Source organism: Squalius cephalus (genome assembly GCF_949319135.1).
Source record: "Squalius cephalus genome assembly, chromosome: 8".
In the NCBI taxonomy this organism is placed as follows: domain Eukaryota; kingdom Metazoa; phylum Chordata; class Actinopteri; order Cypriniformes; family Leuciscidae; genus Squalius; species Squalius cephalus.
The window spans coordinates 33,742,916-33,762,443 of record NC_137129.1 but is presented as its reverse complement, the minus strand read 5'-3'; the positions used below and the strand labels follow the sequence as shown (position 1 = coordinate 33,762,443).

General features: G+C 37.3%; 2 protein-coding genes across 3 annotated transcripts in view; both read left to right on the top strand.

Annotated features, from left to right (window-relative positions):
• The first annotated feature begins 16 nt into the window (after nucleotides 1-16).
• LOC307163881 (uncharacterized protein) lies at nucleotides 17-7,639 on the top strand. Its single transcript, XM_079880184.1, has 7 exons — nucleotides 17-75; nucleotides 2,305-2,395; nucleotides 2,496-2,836; nucleotides 3,699-5,249; nucleotides 6,108-6,299; nucleotides 6,414-6,609; nucleotides 6,705-7,639. Exons 1-7 carry the CDS (start codon nucleotides 36-38, stop codon nucleotides 6,946-6,948), a joined length of 2,655 nt encoding a protein of 884 aa, XP_079736310.1. The 5' UTR covers nucleotides 17-35; the 3' UTR covers nucleotides 6,949-7,639.
• A 1,623-nt stretch (nucleotides 7,640-9,262) lies between these two features.
• kmt2ba (lysine (K)-specific methyltransferase 2Ba) overlaps nucleotides 9,263-19,528 on the top strand; it is a 28,657-nt gene continuing 18,391 nt past the window's right edge. The window contains exons 1-6 of one of the 2 annotated variants that reach the window (XM_079878823.1): nucleotides 9,263-9,645; nucleotides 15,221-15,287; nucleotides 16,082-17,533; nucleotides 17,816-18,000; nucleotides 18,743-18,850; nucleotides 18,930-19,086. In XM_079878823.1, the coding sequence (XP_079734949.1) occupies nucleotides 9,355-9,645; nucleotides 15,221-15,287; nucleotides 16,082-17,533; nucleotides 17,816-18,000; nucleotides 18,743-18,850; nucleotides 18,930-19,086 (2,260 nt within the window). In that variant the 5' untranslated portion in view covers nucleotides 9,263-9,354. Of the gene's footprint in view, nucleotides 9,646-15,220; nucleotides 15,288-16,081; nucleotides 17,534-17,812; nucleotides 18,001-18,742; nucleotides 18,851-18,929; nucleotides 19,087-19,528 lie in introns of both variants that reach the window. The other variant, XM_079878822.1, reaches the window with a different exon arrangement.

Below are 19,528 nucleotides of genomic sequence, written 5' to 3'. Positions count from 1 at the left end.
GCCCCCTACCAGGAAGTACCCCAGATGTTTGGACGATGTCAGAGCCCGATGTCGATGTGCTAAGGAGGTTAAAAGGTGAGTGTTAATCTCTTATTAATTTGAGCAATTTCATCATTTCTGTCAGACCATGAACGTGTTCATTTTTGATAGTCCTGTGGTGTGACTGATCTAGTTCGAGAAAAAAGAAAAATATATATATAAAAAAATCATATTCAGGTTTAAAACAATGAACTTATTCAGTTACTGTAATGCCCAAGGTCAGTCTTGTAGCAATGACTCAAAATGGCTGCAAAGGCGAAAGAGTCCTGTGGTGTGACCACAGACAGTATATAAAGGGTGTGACAGCCCGTCCTGTAGTGTGACATAATTAAGTCAGATGTCTAGCTAGATTCTCGTCTGTTATGTTTGCAATATTAAACATAAATATATCTCTGTCTCTATATATTAAACAAATATTGTAAATATTATATATAATATACCTATATTATACATATATTAAACACATATATTACATATATATATATATATATATATATATATATATATATATATATATATATATACAGTGGTGGTCAGAATTGATGGCACCCCTGGTAAATATGAACAAAAATGGTTGTAAAAAAATAAACCTGCATTGTTTATCCTTTTGATCTTCCCTTCAAAAAATTCGCAAAAATCTAACCTTTCATTGAAGTAAAAGAATTGAAATTAGGGGGTAAATCACATTATGAAATAAATGTTTTTCTCCAAAACACGTCGGCCACATTTATTGGCACCCCTAGAATTTTTTATGAGAAAAATATCTCTGAAGTATATTCTCATTAATTTTTACCTTTATTTAGCACACCAGGGTGACTAGGAACATGAAATTGTCCAGCTATGACTTCTCGTTTCACAGGAGTTTAAATATGAGGAAACACAAAGGCCAAATTCCCTTGCTCATCCATCACAATGAGTAAAACCAAAGAATATAGTTCTGATGTGCAGCAAAAGATTGTTGAGCTTCACAAAATAGAAAGTGGCTGTAAGACAATAGCTAAAGAATTGAAAATCCCCATTTTGACCATCAGGGCAATAATTAAGAAGTTATAATCAACTAAAGATGTTACGAATCTGCCAGGAAGTGGACGTGTGTCTATATTGTCTTAATGGACGGTGAGGAGGAAAGTTTGAGTGGCCAAAGACTCTCCAAGGATCACAGATGGAGAATTGCAGAGATTACTTGAGTACTGGGGGTCAGAAAGCCTAAACATTTTTTAGCAAACAACCCCTACATCCCCACATGTTGTTTGGGAGGGTTTCAAGGAAAATCCTCCTTGCTCCTCCAAAAATAAACTCTAGCATATTCAGTGGTCAGACACGACTGGATCTTCAAAAGGGACCGGATTCTATGGTCAGATGAAACAAAAAAAAGGGCTTTTTGGCAGAAAACCCAGCAGATGTGTTTGGTGCAAACAGGAATGGCTGCAAAGTACCCCATGCCTATGGTTAAATATACTGCTGAATCTTATATGTTGTGGGCCTATTTATTTGCTGGAGGTCCTGGACATCTTGTTCAGATACATGGTATTATGGATTCTAGCAAATACAAACAGATAAAAAATCAAAACCTGACGGCCTCTGCTAGAAATCTTATAATGGGCCGTGGTTGGATCTTCCATCAGGACAACGGTCCAAAACAAACATCAAAATCAACACAAAAATGGGTAACTGAGCACAAAATGAAGCTTCTGCCATGTCCCAGTCCCCTGACCTGATGAGTGGAGTGAACTGAAGAGAAGAAGCACCAACATGAACTTGTGAATCTGAAGGATATGGAGAGATTCTGTGTGGAGGAATGGTCTCTGATCTCTTGTCAGGTGTTCTCCAAACTCATCAGGCATTATAGAAGAAAACTCAGATCTGTTATCTTGGCAAAAGGAGGTTGCAAAAAGTATTTAATAACAGGGTGCCAACAATTATAGCCAGCGTGTTTTGGAGAAAAACATTTATTTTATAATGTGATTTACCCCCCACTTTCAATTCTTTTACTTCAATGAAAGGTTAGATTTTTGTGAATTTTTTGAATGAAAGATCAAGAGGATAAACAATGCAGATTTATTTTTTACAGCCATTTTTTATCATATTTATCAGGGGTGCCATCAATTCTGACCACCACTGTATATATATGTCTTCATTATACATAATATACCTATATTATACATATATTAAACATAAATATATATCTGTCTTCATTTGTTTGTTGTATATGTATGTTAACAGTCACTGATCATTGTTTTTAAAGTGATTATTGTCCATTTTTAGGCATGAGCAAAGAAAGGACAAGGAGGTACCGGGAAAGGTTAGCACAGGATGAAGCCAGGCATGAGGAGATCCTGAGGGAGAGAAGGAGAAAGTAAATACGTTTATAATAGGGAAATTGAGTTGGTGAAACATTCTCTAAGACGTTCACTTGTATAGAAAACATGTAACAGCTGTCTCTGTTCCATCAACAGATATCAAGAAAAGAAAGCTAAAGGAGAAATTCAACCACAAAATATAACCAGCCTCCCAAAACATAAGAGAGAAAAGCTTCGTGAGGAATGGAAGAAGACAAAGGCAAGGAACAGGAAGAAGAAGAAGGATCTGGCAGCCATTTTGGATATTACTCTCCCATCACCTGAAGAACTTGATGTGTCCTTTAGTCCAGTTCATCTTTCTCCTGCTCATGGTTATATTTCCCCAATTCCAAGTCCCCCCCAAAAGGCGAACTGTATGGTTCAACATGGAAACAAGAATGCCTTCCAGTGGCCTGACAAAGAAGAGACCATTTACTACTCGCAGAGTGACATAATTGGTAAGATTTCAGAGCCTGAGCCCCATGGTCGAGTTGCGAAGTTAACGAACATGGACTGGCTCATGTTCAACACATAAGTTTGCCATTTCTCCTATGAAATAATTTCTACATCTTTTTTTTTATTAAATATTGGCTCTAACAGCTTGTCATGTTTATGGTCTGATCTTTTGTTAGTAACTACTCCAGAATGTCAAATTTCTCTTGTTAACTGGAATCTTTGTTCAAAGAGCTGAATTGATGATTTTAACATGCTTTTAATTATTTTAGCATGATTTTAATGACTTTCTCCTGAGAAACAAGATATTTGTTTAGTCTTTTAAGTTAAAAATAGAAATGAATGGTCTTTATGACTGGGTCTGGTTTTATAACGTAAAACTAACCCATATGAATCGGCGGTTTAGTCCAAATTTTCTGAAGAGACTCGATCTGATCAATGTTTATATGTGAATAAAAGCCTAAATTAAACTGTTCATCAGATAAAGAGATCAAGTTGCTCGATTCATATGGATTAGTTTTAAAATGTCTTTATGAACTTTTTGAAGCGCCAAAGTGGTAGTTGTTTAGAAGTCTATGGAGGGACAGAGAGCTCTCAGATTTCATAAAAAAATCCTTATTTTTGTTCCGAAGATTAACGAAAGTCTTACAGGTTTGGAACGACATGAGGGTCGGGATAGAATAATTCATGTTGTCTTTTATTTCTCCTTTTGGCAAGTGGGTTCCAAAAGGCTTCATAATGACACACATGTGCCCTCCTCCCTCCAAAGGCCCCACCTCAAGAGCTCTGCCCTTTGGAGTGAGAAAGGCATTGGGATGCTCACTTCCAACTGAATTTGCCTATAGTTAATCTCATTTATTGTTTCAGGTAAAAGAATTTGTCTTCCTCTGGGCTGGATTCGCACTTTGCCCCCTGCCAATCACACTTGGGTGTCAAAGGCCCTGTTTAGGTGGTCTCCAGAAAAGCAGCCTGAAATGGACTATGCTAGGATAGATAGATTGTGGTGGTACCCGCCATTCCCGCCTCTTACCTTAACCGAGGAGCCAGAGATGGGACGCTACTTTGGTCATGCATTGTTTCTCTGGATGCCACGAAAGCTGTGGAACGTCGAGCTTATCTGTCCACGTTCAGACTGCATGAAGGAAGAGCTCACGTCAACAGGTCTGCACCAGGAGCTCAGACAGGTAGTCGACGTAGAAAGGTCATATTTCATGGCATCCGAGTGTCTGGTTTGTGGAAAATGCAAGCGGGAAGTGATTAGCTGGAGTCACGATATAGTGTCACAACTTGATATTGGACATAGAGTTCAGTTCCCTTGCATTCTTGCATCACAGGCGGCATGCGACATGATGGTCGTTCGCCTTAACCGTCAGAGATGTCTGGGGACCAGCATCAGCCAAATCCAGAAGAAACTTGAGGAACATCACACTGAGGAATGGCTGAAAAAGACTGTACAGTATCTGACAGATTGCAAAGGCTTTGCCAATCCTGTGATGTTTCAAAGTCCACCTGCCATGTTTCCTCTTCCTAAACACTGTTGGTTGAGGCAAGTGTTTGCTCTGGATGTACTTCACAGAATGAATGAGATAAAGACCAGCATAACCTCACAGTTTGGCCGCGTGCTAAAGATGGGTTCCACCAAGAAGCTTCTCAGGAACTTCTCAGGAACTTGGGCGACCAGTGTCGCCAACGAACAAGGGCAGGTTATTATGTCGGTGCTTACAGAAAACAAAGACTTCGGTCTTGAAGCGATGATCTCAGGTGTCATACATAGGTACAAGGAAGCCGCTGTGGCTCCTCCTGAGATTCTGTACGTCAACAGAGACTGCTGCGAGTCCAACTTTCTTAGGACAATGTTCATAGAGTGGAAGGACATGGAGGTCAGGTTGGATATCTCGGAATTCATGGGGCGGATTGCTGCAGGCTGCACGTCAGAGTCGCATCAGATATACGAGACCTTCATGGACCGCCTAAGCCATTGTATTTTCGAATGGGATAAGGAGGACTTGAGGCAGCTGAAGGAGGCGAAACGTACCATGCTCAAGTTCGATATCCTGCAGCCTTCTGATGATGATCTAATGCATCACCTCAGCAAAAGCGAGCTCGCCCTCCACTGTAGGCGAACCACGCGCGATGCAAGGGACATCGAAGAACGCATCACAACGCTCATTCAGCTCTATGATGGCAAGTTGGGATGGGATTCGTCGGGAGTGCCGCTCTTTAGTTCCAATAGAATGGCTGAAATATGGGATTTGCAGAAGAAACATGTGCCGTGTATAGTGGATCCTTTTGGTGTACAACTCTACGAGCAGACTGGGACACTTGTGGTGGGAGGCCACATTCTGCCAACCTTCAAATGTGTCAGAGGTTCCACCTCTGTTGAATCCTTCCACCAGCATCTGAACCAGCTCATTCCAGGTAAAAACAGTATTAAAGTAAAAAATATGGAGTTTGATTTGAAAATGCAACACATTATTGTAACAAGCTGATCCAGCAAAAGTTGTAAATGGCATCTGTTGTGGTTGATCTTCAACCCCTTGAATGGTAGCTGTTTTGTAGCTCAAAATATTTCTACTTTTTTCACACAATATCACGCCTTTAATGTCCTAATTATTTTATGGATTCTAGTAACTTCACAACTTTACTCTTAAAGCTTTATGAGTTTATTCTTACAATGTTACTTTTATTCTTGAAAAAAGGTTTTGGATTACAATACTGCATTCAATATCATCAAACGATGGTATTATTTAGAACATAAATGAAGTTTATTAAAGCGTCAATAGGATAGTTTTTTTGTTGCTTTTTCTTTCTGTATGAAAATTATTTATCCATTTTCTTTATCCTTTTTCTACTTTCTATCTTTTTCTTAGTGTATTTACTTAGTTTTTAACTAATTTAACCCTTTCTTGCCATGACAATCGCCCTAGATTCTGACATAAAACAACCAAATAAATAAATAAAAATAGATTTTGGCACTTAAATTCTGTTGTAACATCTCATCAGTGTTTTTTTTTTTCATTCATATATGACATTTTATTTAGACATTAATTTATCTTAATGCCAATTATTGGGAAACTCATTGCCACTGCAATGCTATGTTGGCACTCAGCACACTTATTTTTACGTTCCATTACACAATGAACAATGTACACTATTTGCACAGTAGATCAAGTGCATGCACAATACAGAAAATGTGCAAACATAGTTTGAAACATTCATATGCTGTGCAAAATATAATGAAATTGAAGAGACTAACCTGTATGTATTTTATTTCAGGGGTGCCAACTTGTTCTACATTTTTCCAAATCTACTTGTTGGATGCATTGGCAAGGTGGAATGAAGCTACTACTGTTACCTCTGAGAGCCTGAAGGCAACCTCATCTTTTCTTCAGCATGCTGTCAACCAGCTTGAAGAGGACGTGTTTCAAAAGAAGGTTCTGTCTACGACTAGTACAAGTAAATATACTGGTAAGTTGCACACTAATTCCAGACAATTAATAAAACATGCTTAAAACGTGATTGTATGTGTTCCTTTTTTCTTTGTTGGCCAATTCATTTATTTTCACCTTCCTTGTGTTTTAGGTGAACTGATTGGGTTGGAGTACCTGTACCGGCAGAATGGCAATGTGTTCCAGGACAGCAATTTTATCATTAGACAGATGGAAATCACTGACGTCCAAGTGACCAGAAGTGAGAGCTGTTCCAAAGAAGAGGACGTCTGGGATTGGACGATCACACAGCAGTCCGCCCCATCTCTGTTAGAAGATTCTCCATCAATGTGTGCATAATATACTTAAGCTTTCCACAACGTTTTGGTGGTATGTCAAGTATACACTTTAAAAATATTAATATGCATCATTCAATCTTTTCCAGAATAAGCAGAGGTTCCCAGTTTCAGGTGGAGGATCTCTTTGCACTCAACACATCCTCACTGGCAAATGAAATGACGGATCCAGAGAAGGTTGTTTCCATAAAAGAAGAGGATAGTATGGAGATTTATTGTGATGACAAGCCTCTCATTTCAAACTTCCCTTCAGACACTGTGATGGAAAACAACAACACAACTCAAGAAAAAGCCTCACCAGTTCTTGAATTCTTCAGTTCTTGCTCTTGCTGAAACCCAGTCAGGTTCATCCTTGACTTTGCCCCTCTTGCTTTCTGGTCCTTCTCTGTCAAAAAAAAAATGATGGTGGTTTTAACACCTTCCACACAAAAGATTGATGAACCACCACCAGCAAGTTGCCACTCGCTTCCTGTTCCTTTCACCACACAATACTAATGGAAGAGAAAACTGGTCAAGGAAAAAGATGGAAGTTATACCAGGAAGTTTGTACGACGATATATCCAGTGCAGAAAGTGCAATAAACAGAGGATAACGTCAACTCATCGGCGGTATTATGGTTACTGGTATTGTCAGGAGACAGACACAAAACCCTTTGCTGAATGGAAAGCTGAACTGTTAAAGCAGAGTTCAGGGAGGAAGAAGTTCTGAAGGGTGGGATCACCAATGCACATTCGGCTACATTGCTCCTTTAATTTTAATTTAATTTCATTTGAACTATTTTTGTGATTTTGATGCTTCTAACCTAAATATAATTACTGTGCTGCAATAAAATCATTCATTGCATGACAATGGACCTGAACTGGTTTGTAAACATTACTCAACACTATTACATGAGAAATGGAGCATGAATTTCTTCATAATTGGTTTTTAGGGATTTTTAAAATTTTTATTTATGCTTAAAGTTGATCATTTATTGCAATTGGAACCTCATTATAAACCCTTCTACCCTTCTAAAGTTTAGTCTAAAAAAAAAACAAAAAAAAACTTATGATTGTGCTCAAAAGATCATACATTCTGCTGTAGTTATCGATGGGATATTGTCCATATATATTTGTTTTTGCTTATTTATCTAATAGTTTATTCAAATCAAACCTAATCATATTTCTCCACGAGTCATATATCACCCGCATCACCTATAAGTAGACTTCTAATTCACTTGTAGAAGTTAAAACGTAGTCTTGCCCCGTGTGAGGATCGAACTCACGACCTTCAGATTATGAGACTGACGCGCTACCTACTGCGCTAACGAGGCTGTGACGACACGCTTTGCAAAGGCTTCTGGGAAAAATATAAATATCGTTAGTTCACGGGAAATACCTAATTTAAATGATCGTGATTGATGATTTTTATTAATGTATACATGTATTTATTTGAGAAAAAATGTGCTTTTGTTGAAATAGTGATTGGTAGTTAGTTACCTTAGAAGCAGCCTATGCTAAGAAGTGACCAGATAGCTGCGGATGTTATGCAATGGCGACCTCTAATGGGAGCATCCGAGAGAGAGCGCGAGAGAGTTGCCTAGATGTAGTATCAATTTGTGTGTATTTTCATTAAATATTGTTCATATTTTACTTTTCCACAACCCAAAACGTTCTGCTAGTGCAAATGACAAAATAATTCATTAGGCTTTAAAATGATTCACATTCACAAATAATAATTACTTACAATAGCTATAAAAGTAATTCTTACGTTTACTTAATAAAAATCAATAAAATCAATAAAGATTTCACAGCAGAAAGACTCGTACCACAATGTGAAATTTGTATGCCTTTTACTAAGAGAACAGAAGGCATGTAGTAGAATGTGTGCAACAGGTTTTGCAACAAAGTTGATAATTTAGAACACTTAGAAATGAAAGTATCAAATATGATACAATAGGCTGCTGTGTCATATTTGATACTTTAATTTCTAAGAGCTCTAAATTATCAACTCTGCTGCAAAATAACTTTTATAGCTATTGTAAGTAATATTTCAAGATAAACATTTACTGCAGAGAAGCAACTTAATTGTCCATAGGCCTATGTCATTTTTAGAAAAATCATGTTAAAAGTAAGTATCAAATATGATTATTATGTTTTGTCCCCCACAATTAAAACTACAGGGCTTTAAAAACCAAAAGCATTATATTATGCTATTGGGACATATAGGGTGACAACTGATATTTATGCATTTTATGTAAGTTGTCTTGCTGTTATAATGATCTCATTGATTTACATTATAATGTATCAGAATTTTATTAATTTTTTTGCCCATATAAACAACAGCAAGTACCTCAAATTACATATTGCATTTGCTCAGTTTAGGCCTCTGACAAAAAAATGCAGGTGTTTTTCCCTCCACGAGTGTGAGCTCCATATTCTTACTATATATAATAGGCTACTGTATCAAATGTAAATGTATCAAATATGATATAAAACATAAAACACACATGCAAACTTTTTATTTATTTCAGATTTTTTTAAATTTCAATAAACGGCTTTATATGAATAAACTTTTGAATATATATTATTTATGAAGTGTTTACAGAATGACGCTTCATTATATTCAACGGCAAACGGCCAAAAAAAGAGAAACACTTCATCTCCCATAATGCCGTTCGTTTCCTCCGCTATCTCGCGCCTTTCCATCTTGTTCCTCTCGAGAGCTCAAGCGCCGTAGTTGTTGTTGTGGTATGTAATAATGGCGGCAGCAGGAGGCGGATTACCAGCCTCGGCTGTTGTAGCAACCATAAACACCTCCGCCACCGTTCGCTGCCGTTTCCCAGGTCGACCATGGGCGTCTCGGAGCCTGTTGAGGACGGAGAAACGCTCTCATATCGGTCGGGTGAGGGATGAAGACAGAAAAGGGCCGAGGCCCGTCGACGTTGGAGCTACGCTGAGAGAGGATCCGTCACTGTCGTGTTTGCTCGGGCTGGCGGAGAAACACAGGCTCCAGCGCGAGGCGGGATTCTGCACGAGCGGGAGCGATGAGGTGAGCGATTCGCCTTGTAATACCGACAGTGCTAATAATAATTCACAGCAAGTGCATCAACAGCATGTCGCTGAGTGGCTGATGTCAGTTCCTGCAGAGATGCATCCACCTGATTACAGTTGCACGGTCGTGAGCTTTACAGATTACAGAGATGAAAAGTACTTAAAGGGACGCCCGTCATATGGTGGGCTTTTGCCGGGCTGTGGCGTTCACATGGCGGGTGTTTAACTGTGGTTGACGGTGTTGCCGTGGCTACGGGGATTGTGCGTGGGTCAGTGAAGGTGTGGTGTCCGCTAATTAGTTATTATGAGGGAGTTTGTGTACAGTCATCAGCTTTAAGACTTAATGTCAGTGTTGCTGACGGGCCTGTCTGTCTGAATGGTTAATATTAGTTATTTATGTTAATGTCAAGTAGGCGTGGTGTGCATCAGAAATAAGGTACAGTAACTAATTATGTATTCTGTCAGGAATCGCCATTGGATGAGTAGAAATATTATTGCATGGTTGTAAAAAAAAAAATATATCCCAGATCCATTTGTACAACGTCAGGTATAGCATTGTTTACAAACAAGTTAATTGCTTCGGTAACACTTTACAATATAATATTAGTTAACTACTTTAGTTAACATGAACTAAGAATGAACAATACTTCAGCATTTATTAATCTTAGTTAGCCTAATATTATAACATTTACTAATATCCACTTTTAATTTTGCCAAGTTGGTGATAAGTCCTGCAAAGCCAGACATATTATGAAACAATAGTCAGAAAATCGATTTTTTTTATTAATTAAACCATTTGTTAAAACTTTAGACAAAATATTTAAAACTTGTAGTATGATCTAGATAGAATAATAGAATATGGATCGCTCACTCGAGGAGAAAAAAACTGAACAAAATAGTTTAATTTGATGCAGATTCTGTAATTAATAGGCTATACCAAAAAGATAATATTCTGGTAGCTGCTTGTAATGTAAATCAATGAGATTTTTAGGTATAGCAGACTACTACAAAAATGCATAAATGTTAGTTGTCATTCTGTTTCTCCTAATAATAATATATTAGCATGGTGATTTAGTTAAATGATTAGTTTTATGATCAAAGCTCTGCAGTTTTCTTTGCAATGTAATATCATGATGATTGAGAGATCTCTAATGTGACCTTAGTTGTTCTTAGGTTGTTTATTATAGAGCTGGTAAGTTTTTACGGGACGCCCATCCGTAAAACCCCACTGGACCTCTAGGTTGAAAAATCGTCAATGCAAGTGAATGTGAGAAAATAATTATTTTCTGGTCCCGTTTGAATTGTGCCATGAATGTGAACATATGTTGTCTGTGAATTTTTTATATATTTTTTCATGTTACGAGTTTGACAGTATATTGTATGATTCTTTGGCTAGCAGTTGTGGAAAAGACATAACGAGAAAGACTACATGTCGTGTATCACTATGAATAAAATTGCACTATTTTTTTTGTATCACTATGTGACGTCACCCTTATAACACATTTCCCTCCACTTGTCAAATCACGGTGCTAATGCTGCGATAATCTATGGAGACAGATCGAGATGCCTGTGTGTTTTGTACCCAAATGTCACCATTCAAACCAAATGGGCTGTTCTGTCTTCAGATTCCCGTCGAAAGCAGCGATGAGTTGTAGTCCACAAAGTGCTCTCACACAAAGTCTAACCGTATCAAACTTCTACCAGCTAAATTGTAGCATTCTTCACACGAAAAATTATATTAAAAATTCACAGATTTTTCAATCTAGAGGTCCAGTGGGGTTTTACGGATGGCGGGACTTACCAGCTCTATAGTCGCTGTACTTTTTTTAGGGATACTACTGATTTCTTATCATGATCGGCCAATACTGATCCTGATCATTCAAGCTTGATATGTAAGATCACTGATAACTTTTTTTTCAGTTTCAAATAAAGTAATACCGCAGATGTTGCCTTGGTTATTTTATTTATAGTAATGTTGTAATTGCTGTTTTAATTGAAAAAAAAAAAAAAGCACAACAAAAATAAATTTTACAATGAACATTTTAATAGGTCTTTAAAAACAGAGTTTGGGCAAAACTATCCATTGTAGGATTCTTCGGCTTATAGAGCCTACAAAATTGCTGGCTGTCAGTCAGTGCAGTTACATTGTTACACCAGTAGGTGGCGGCAAGGGACTGTCTCTATGCGTGAGTCATCATTACGTGAGTTTATTCAATGAATAAGCAAAATGTCAAAATCAATTTAACTTTTAGCTACAAAGCTGCCAACTCTCACGCATTCACCGTGAGACTCACGCAATTGACACTCTTCACACGCTCTCACGCCACACACCCATTTTCTCACGCACAGAAAAATTGCGAAGTAAAAAGGACACGTTCACCGACAGACTAGACAGAGCAGGTTACTTATGATATAAAAAAAATCTAAGCTCTCAGATTTTGTCAATTTTATTATGAAATTCAAACGATAAATACTGTTTTGCCGCTTGTAAATGTGACGTGACAGATCTCTAGCGGCACGTGAACCGATCATCTGTACTAGCTAATAGTAAACATATACATATAATAGAAACAGTACAACTTACCGAAATGTCTATTCCTCATACATAATATCAACCAATCAATCAAACAAAGGGGTCAATAAAACAGCTGGAGAACAATTATGTCACATAACATTTACCTCAGGAAAGCCAATTAATGACCATAATAGGCTATAGCACGTTAATTGGCTAGAAAAAAAGACCTATAGAGAGTATTTAGCTAAATATGTGTACTATATTACATATTTATTATATTTTTACTTATATCATTAAATAAAGTTATTATAATAAAAAACGCATTATATTTAATTTGAGTTATTTTTTACCTTAAATAATACTACCAGCTGATGGGCTCTCTGTATGTTTACAGCATTAGGTGAGATTTTTTTTTTCTTGAGAAAAATTAATGCCTATCTTGTGTAGCCTACCTAATATTTATCCAAATTAGTTCATATTAAATCAAATCACAAGAATTGAACTGAATTGAAATCCTGAAATGTGTTTCAAGCAATAATAAAAAAAGTGGCTTACCAGAAATTGTACCATATAAACATTGTAACATGTTGTCACTAAACCTAATAAAATTCAGTTTAGTTACTAAAATGTTTTGACAATCACAATACACTTATTGTGATGCAAGATAATTTTTTTTACATCCCCCCTACCCCCTCCTAAATCTCACTCCAAGTAAAACTCAAAAGTTTGCAGCTATGTAGCTAGGGGTGTGTGATATTGACAAAAAATGTCAATCTCAATATTTTCTGGGGTTTTATCGCTAACAAACATTAGACATATGTTGCTGTGTGTTTATTGTGTTGGTACCTTGCAGGTTTAGGACTTTAATATTTTTTTCTGAAAAAAGACAAACACAAATAGTGGTGAAAGCCAAAATATTAAATGTCAAGGATGAATATATTTACTGAGTTATCCACAATACTTTTTTAGATTTTAGAGCGAAATTACAGGGGCCTTTCTGCATTCTGCATTCTGTAGCTCCGCCTGAGAGAGATCTGTTTCTTCTGGATTGTGAATAGCAAAAATGCATCACAATCAAATGGTTTATTATCGCATATAAAAAAAACATGCAACATAGAATTTTCAAGATAACATCTATATATAGTATGTGTATTTTCTTAATTTCTGTTGTGCTGATGGCAGAACTGGTAATGTCAGAGCTTATCGATACTGAGGTCTTTCATATAGGGTTCCCAAGGGTCCTTGAAATCCTTAAAAGTTTGTGAATCTGAAAGAAAAAAAATGTCAAGGAAGGCCCTGGAAAGTTTTTAAAATTAAACACGCATAGATACAGGTCCTTGAAAGTGCTTGAATTTATTTTGTGCAAGAAGTTTTCTGGAAAGAATTCCATATTCCCTCCGGTTCACTAATGTTATTTCGCCAACACTTCGTGGCCTATGCATACTAGCTTGCTTTATTTACGTTAGTTACGCGCATTTACACGTTACGTGTAAGTGTTAAGTGTTTACCGCGTGACGTAGCCTACTTTGTGTTGTACGTTGCCATGATGTTCACACAAAACTGTAACAATGTATCTTACAAGGTAACACGATGTAACCTTGTTCTCACTTGAAATGTGTCCCCACATTAAATCCTTGAATTTAAGGGTATTAGACCTGGGAAGTCCTTGAAAGGTCCTTGAATTTGAAGTTAACCAAGGTGTGGGAACCATAATTTAGCCCTGGGGCCCGTTTAATACCGGGTTTCAGTACCTCAGACACCGAGAGCAGATGACAGAGGCGTAATATCCAGTACGTCCATAAAAATGTATTTTAAATTTGATGTGAGTAGATTAAAACAATGGCCGGTAACATGCATACTGTATGCCTAACTGTGTGTGTGGTATAAGCATACTTATTAGCAAATAATCAGAATAATGAAAATTGCATGTAAACTGGAGTAAAGTGTTCTGCTTGTGTCATGTAAACATCGTACTGCGATTAAGACCTTACTCTAATTATTAGAAATAATCACATTATTTGGTGCGCATGTAAACATTGTCAATGTTTCAGTCCCTTATCCACATTTAGTTTTTTGGTAATGAGCACCAGCCTTACTAGGTTTACCTTATATTAAATTATAGGGACTTTTTCAGAAATTCCCATAGCTAATACAGTGAATCATAATGCAGTCTGATTCAAAGCTGAACCAGTATAGGACTCATGTTGAGCTTTTATATCACACATTGTAGACTGATGCAATCCGATCCCGTGCTTTGAAATTCTGAGGTATCTGCAATCAGTCGGTTATGCAGCATCATCTTTACATGAGAGGACAGTTGCACTTTATGGGGAAAAGAAAAACTGAACTTGATTTCTTCAGTCTGAATCCTTATGACTCATGAGTAGTGGTAAGTATCATTGAATGGTTTATGTCAAGGGAGGCTTATGCATTGATGTTTCTCTCTTGTAGACGTTTACCCCTGATATGTTCGAAAGAAACTGATTGATTAGATTGACAATTTAAAGATTCTATTTTGTGTAATGCATAATATATAAGTATTTTGGAAATATCCTGGAAACAACCTCTTCTCATTTTGAAGAACCAATGTCGATTCGCTGTATTCAGTTGATGAATAAATAAAACTTTGTAATGTGCTTCCCATCCAATAAATCGCAATTAGCTTTGTGCTTTACTTTTGATAAACAGTCTCAGCTTTCAGACTCTGCCACTTTTATTAACCTAAGCTATAACCTAATTCAGTATTGTGATGAGGACTGTTCTCTTCTGTGTCAGCATTTCTCACTGCTCACTATATTAGAGTGATGGAGCAGGAATCCCATGTTACGCATTGAAAAAATGAGTGTTGTGTTTGAAGGCTGGGCTTAGTATTCATGGAAACAGTTTTTTGTTGAAATATTTTTTATGTATAACACTGTTAACAATCCATCAGGGATTCTGTAGTGCTGAATGGTCTATTCCTACAGATACTATTTTAAATGAATTTGATGCTAAATGATTAAAAATATAAAACTACATGTAGTTTTGTGGTGATATTTTATCCATCTGTCTTTCTCAGGAAGGAGACTTCACAGGCTTTAAAGTGGACGGTCAGTCGTCCTTGCGTTCAAGACAAGGTTCATCCAGTGAGTGTTTCAGCTGTTTTTTATGTCTAATCAATTTGATAATGTTAACTCTAACATTAGTTTGGGCTTCGCTTTTACACATGCTAGATTTTATATTGAACATTGTCATTCAGACCAAAATGTATCTACTAAAGAAAAGTGTGTTTATCTTATTTTTTTTGTTTCCTATGTAATTTTTCTGAGCTATGTATTTGGTATTTAACATGGTGTCTCTTTAAGAGAATAGGATGTGAATGTTTAGAGGATGTATTATTTAAGCCTGAATGGGGCATAACGTCCTGTTTGATCATATCAAATTTTCATGTTATGATGATTGCTGAAACTTTTATCATGGTATACAGTATTTTCACGATATTGATAAAAAAGCTTTATTATACCATAACAGGTTTAAAAAGATTTTTTGTATTGTTAGTTTATATTAACCAATGAATTAACTAATATAACCTTATTGTAAAGTGTTACCTGTCAATAATAAAGAATCAGAACATTTTCAATCAATATTTAGGGCATATTGTAGTCCAGATTACAATGTATTTTATTTATATTTAAATGTGCACTTAATTTCTACATATTTTTACATTTGGATTACCTATGCTCATTTTAAGTATATCTTGAATTTAAATTAATCTTTTATCTTCTAAAATATAATTAAATAATAAATAAATATTCAATAAAATACTTTCTACACAAAGGGTGTATAATGTTAATATTGAAATTGTGCCTGTATTTCTAGTTTATTTTATTTTATTTATTTTTATGAATGATAAAATGTTGAATTTTTTTTCTTGCATTAGATAAAAAATCATCATTATTGGACAAACCTAACTTGAAAGGCAGAAGGTTATCCAGAACTGACCAAAAATCCGTGAGGCCCAAATTGGTTATTAAAATGGCAGCCAAAAAGATGACCAAAAAAGAAACGACACAAGCAAAAAGGACATCTGTGGATGAAGATGGACATCTGAAACAGGGCAGCTCAAGTAAGAGAAATGGCAGGGTACTCAGAAACCAGAGAGAGGGACCATTGGCCTCCTTGCAGACTGAAAATGGGGTGGATGGGGCGTGTGAAGAGGAGATAATCACTGGAAGGTCACAGAGACGTGGTTCCAGTGCAGCACAAAGCCGGAGGAGGCAGGACAAATTAGTGTGGACTTTAACACTGGTTAAAGGTAAAGAGCGAGCCTCCAGAGTAAAAGACCCCAAAGGCCAAAGAGCTTCAGCAGAATATTCTAAGACTCACAGGAACAGGACAAAAAAAATTGCTGGTAGTGATCAGGCAGGTGCTGTATCCGCAAAACCAATGGCCAAACAGAGAGGGGGCAGAAGGACAGAAGCAGATGTGGAGCCTCTTGAATCACTTGGCGGAGGTGCAGGAGCATCTTTAAGTGACAGTTCATTAAGTTCTTCCAAAAATAAGCCTTTTGTAAGGCGACGAAAGAGAATATTTGGCCGTCGAAGTTTACTGCAAAAGGAAGTGCACAGCAAAGTACCTGACAGTCGAGGGCAGACCTCTAGCATGCCTAGAAAGAGACAGCGACTTGTTTGCGCGGAGACTGGCTCTGCACATGTGCTGCAACGGGTGGAGGGACAGGAACAGCCACTTGGAGAGATTGAGAGGTCCAAATCTGAAGTCCAAGCTGAACAACCTAAACACTCTGCTAGACCAATCGTTAGCGCTCGTTCTTCCCGCGTCATCAAGATCCCAAAGAGGTTCATGGATGATGAGCGCATGTCTGCTCTCCCAGAACGAGGTTCCCCAAAGAAACCAGCTCTTTCTGAAATCCCAATGGATCTCGGCAAACCGAACATAGATCTCCAAACCCTCAATTCCGGAAGCAGGCTGAAGACCGCACAAGAACCGCTGATCCCAAACAATGATGAAAAAAGTGTTTCAGAAAAGGGGCAATCTCAAGGAGTCAAGCCTGTTTTGAGTTCCTCAAGGCCTTCTGGTGGTCCTCGTGGGAGGGGTGGGAGACCCGGCCAATCCACGGACCAGTATAAGATATACTGGAAGTTGAAGAAGCTCACAGCATGTCTGGCAAAACGAAGGATGCAGCGGACTGCCAGTTCGAGCTCCAGGCTAGCAGAGGAAGGTCCTGAGGGAGGGACCCATGATATGCAGGAAAGGAAGTCTGATCTCAAATTGCAGGACATGTATTCTCCAGGGGTGGTGCCAAAAGTAACGATACGTGTTGGGGAACATTCGGATCAGACGTCTTTGGCAGAAGGACCTGCTAAGGAGAACGGTAGGGTTTTTGCTGTCAAGTATAATGCCACACATAAGAAGAATAATAAACCTTATTTGTATACCAAGGTGCTTATAAAAACTATATTATAGTTAGCACCAAATAATTTACATGAAAACAATTAATGCCATAATATAAAAGATTAAAGATGACACCCACTTTGTGGGTGAACTAATAAAATTAGTGTACATAAAATGTTTTTTTTCCAGCTTTCCAAGTGTGTTGGTCTGTTCTTTTGTTCTCCCATTAACCTTGAGGCAAATTCCTTTATTCCTTCAGTAGAGACTTCTAACCTTGAGGGAACCGCTGAAACGAGTGCACAAAATACCCAGATGATGTTGGAGCAAGGCGGTTACACCCACAGAACGAGTCTTTCGGGTGCCAATAAGAGGATGTTCCACCTGCTGAAGAGAGCCAGAGTCCAACTGATTAAAATCGACCAGCAGAAACAGCTCAAATCAGCTCAGGTCAGAATGTTTAACAATTTTATGACAGCAAACAGTGCTGTTACATTTTTATAAGGCACTGTATCTGACAAGTTCTGACTATTCATAAGCTGGGTAAACGCAATGTCCATTTTCAAAGAATCATTTGGAAGTTCACTGTATACACAATCGTTCAAAAGTTTTGGAAATTATTTTTTTTTTCTAAAGAAATGTGTACTTTTTTTCAGCAGACACATTAAATTGATGAAAAGTGACAGTAAAGACATGTATAATGTTACAATATTTCTATTTCAATTAATGTTACTATTAATCTATTAATGTTCTATTTATCAAAGAGTCCTGAATTCCCCCCCCCCCCCCCCCCCCCACAAATATTAAGCAGCACAATTGTTTTCAACATTGATAATAATCAGCATATTAGAATGATTTCTGAAGGATCATTTGACGCTATGTAAATGTGCGCTTTTATGCGCTTGTCTTCTTATTGGATAAATTTGTCCGCCTCAATTGACCACATACGTTTTTTCGAATTTATACGCATATTGGCATTTCCATCCAGCCTTTTTAAATGCAATATGCCAAAAAAAAACATAGACCCAAAACTTTTGAACGGTAGAGTATTAATATTTTTTGTCGTCTTTGGAGACCTTAGTGTGAACTATGTTTTTGAGTGGCAAATGATATTTCAATAAAACAATATATAAGTCTGTAATATCTTTTAAATCATTGTAATTATACAAACAGTGATGTTTATGCTCTGCAGCTTCTGTCTGGCTCTGTGAGAGTAAGAGATGGATCAGCCACAGGCATGCAGAGAGGAAGAAAGAGGGGCAAGAGAGTAGTCCCAGCTAACTCAGAGGGGGCTCCACAAGTATGTTTCACTGAAAAATATCGCCTTGCAGATTTTTCATCGGATTGTGAGTTTAACGCTGTGCTTTTTAACTCTGTAGGAGCAAGTGATCGGTGGTCCACGGATAAAGCATGTGTGTCGAACAGCAGCGGTTGCACTGGGACAGCCACGTGCCATGGTTCCCGATGACATTCCCAGGCTCAGCGCCCTTCCTCTGCATGAGAGAGAGGGGATCACTGCTTCACCTGCCGAAGAGGGTACACACCTCTACTTTGCTCATTCTGTCCACATCCGTTATAAGTGACATTTGCTAATATCATGGAGATAAATGGGCTCTTTTGGCCTGTAAATTGTGTATTATGTCATGTTAGTTGCAGTGTAATTGTAATACAAGTTCAGCTCGTAATTTGTGGGCTTGAATGCATAAAATGTATGATTTCCTTTAAGGCTTTGTAAACAAGTTGTATAAAATGTAGAATGATTTTAAATATGATTAATATAATAATGAAATGTAAATATAGGTATTCTATAATAAATATTCTAAAATATAAAAATATTTATTTTAGATTTAATGTACAATTCCTAAAAGTATCTCTCTATTTGGACTACTTTTCATTTACTTTATTATTTTTGAAACCCAGCCCACCAAGATATTAGAATGTTTATTATTATTTTTTATTAATTTAATTTAGTATAAGT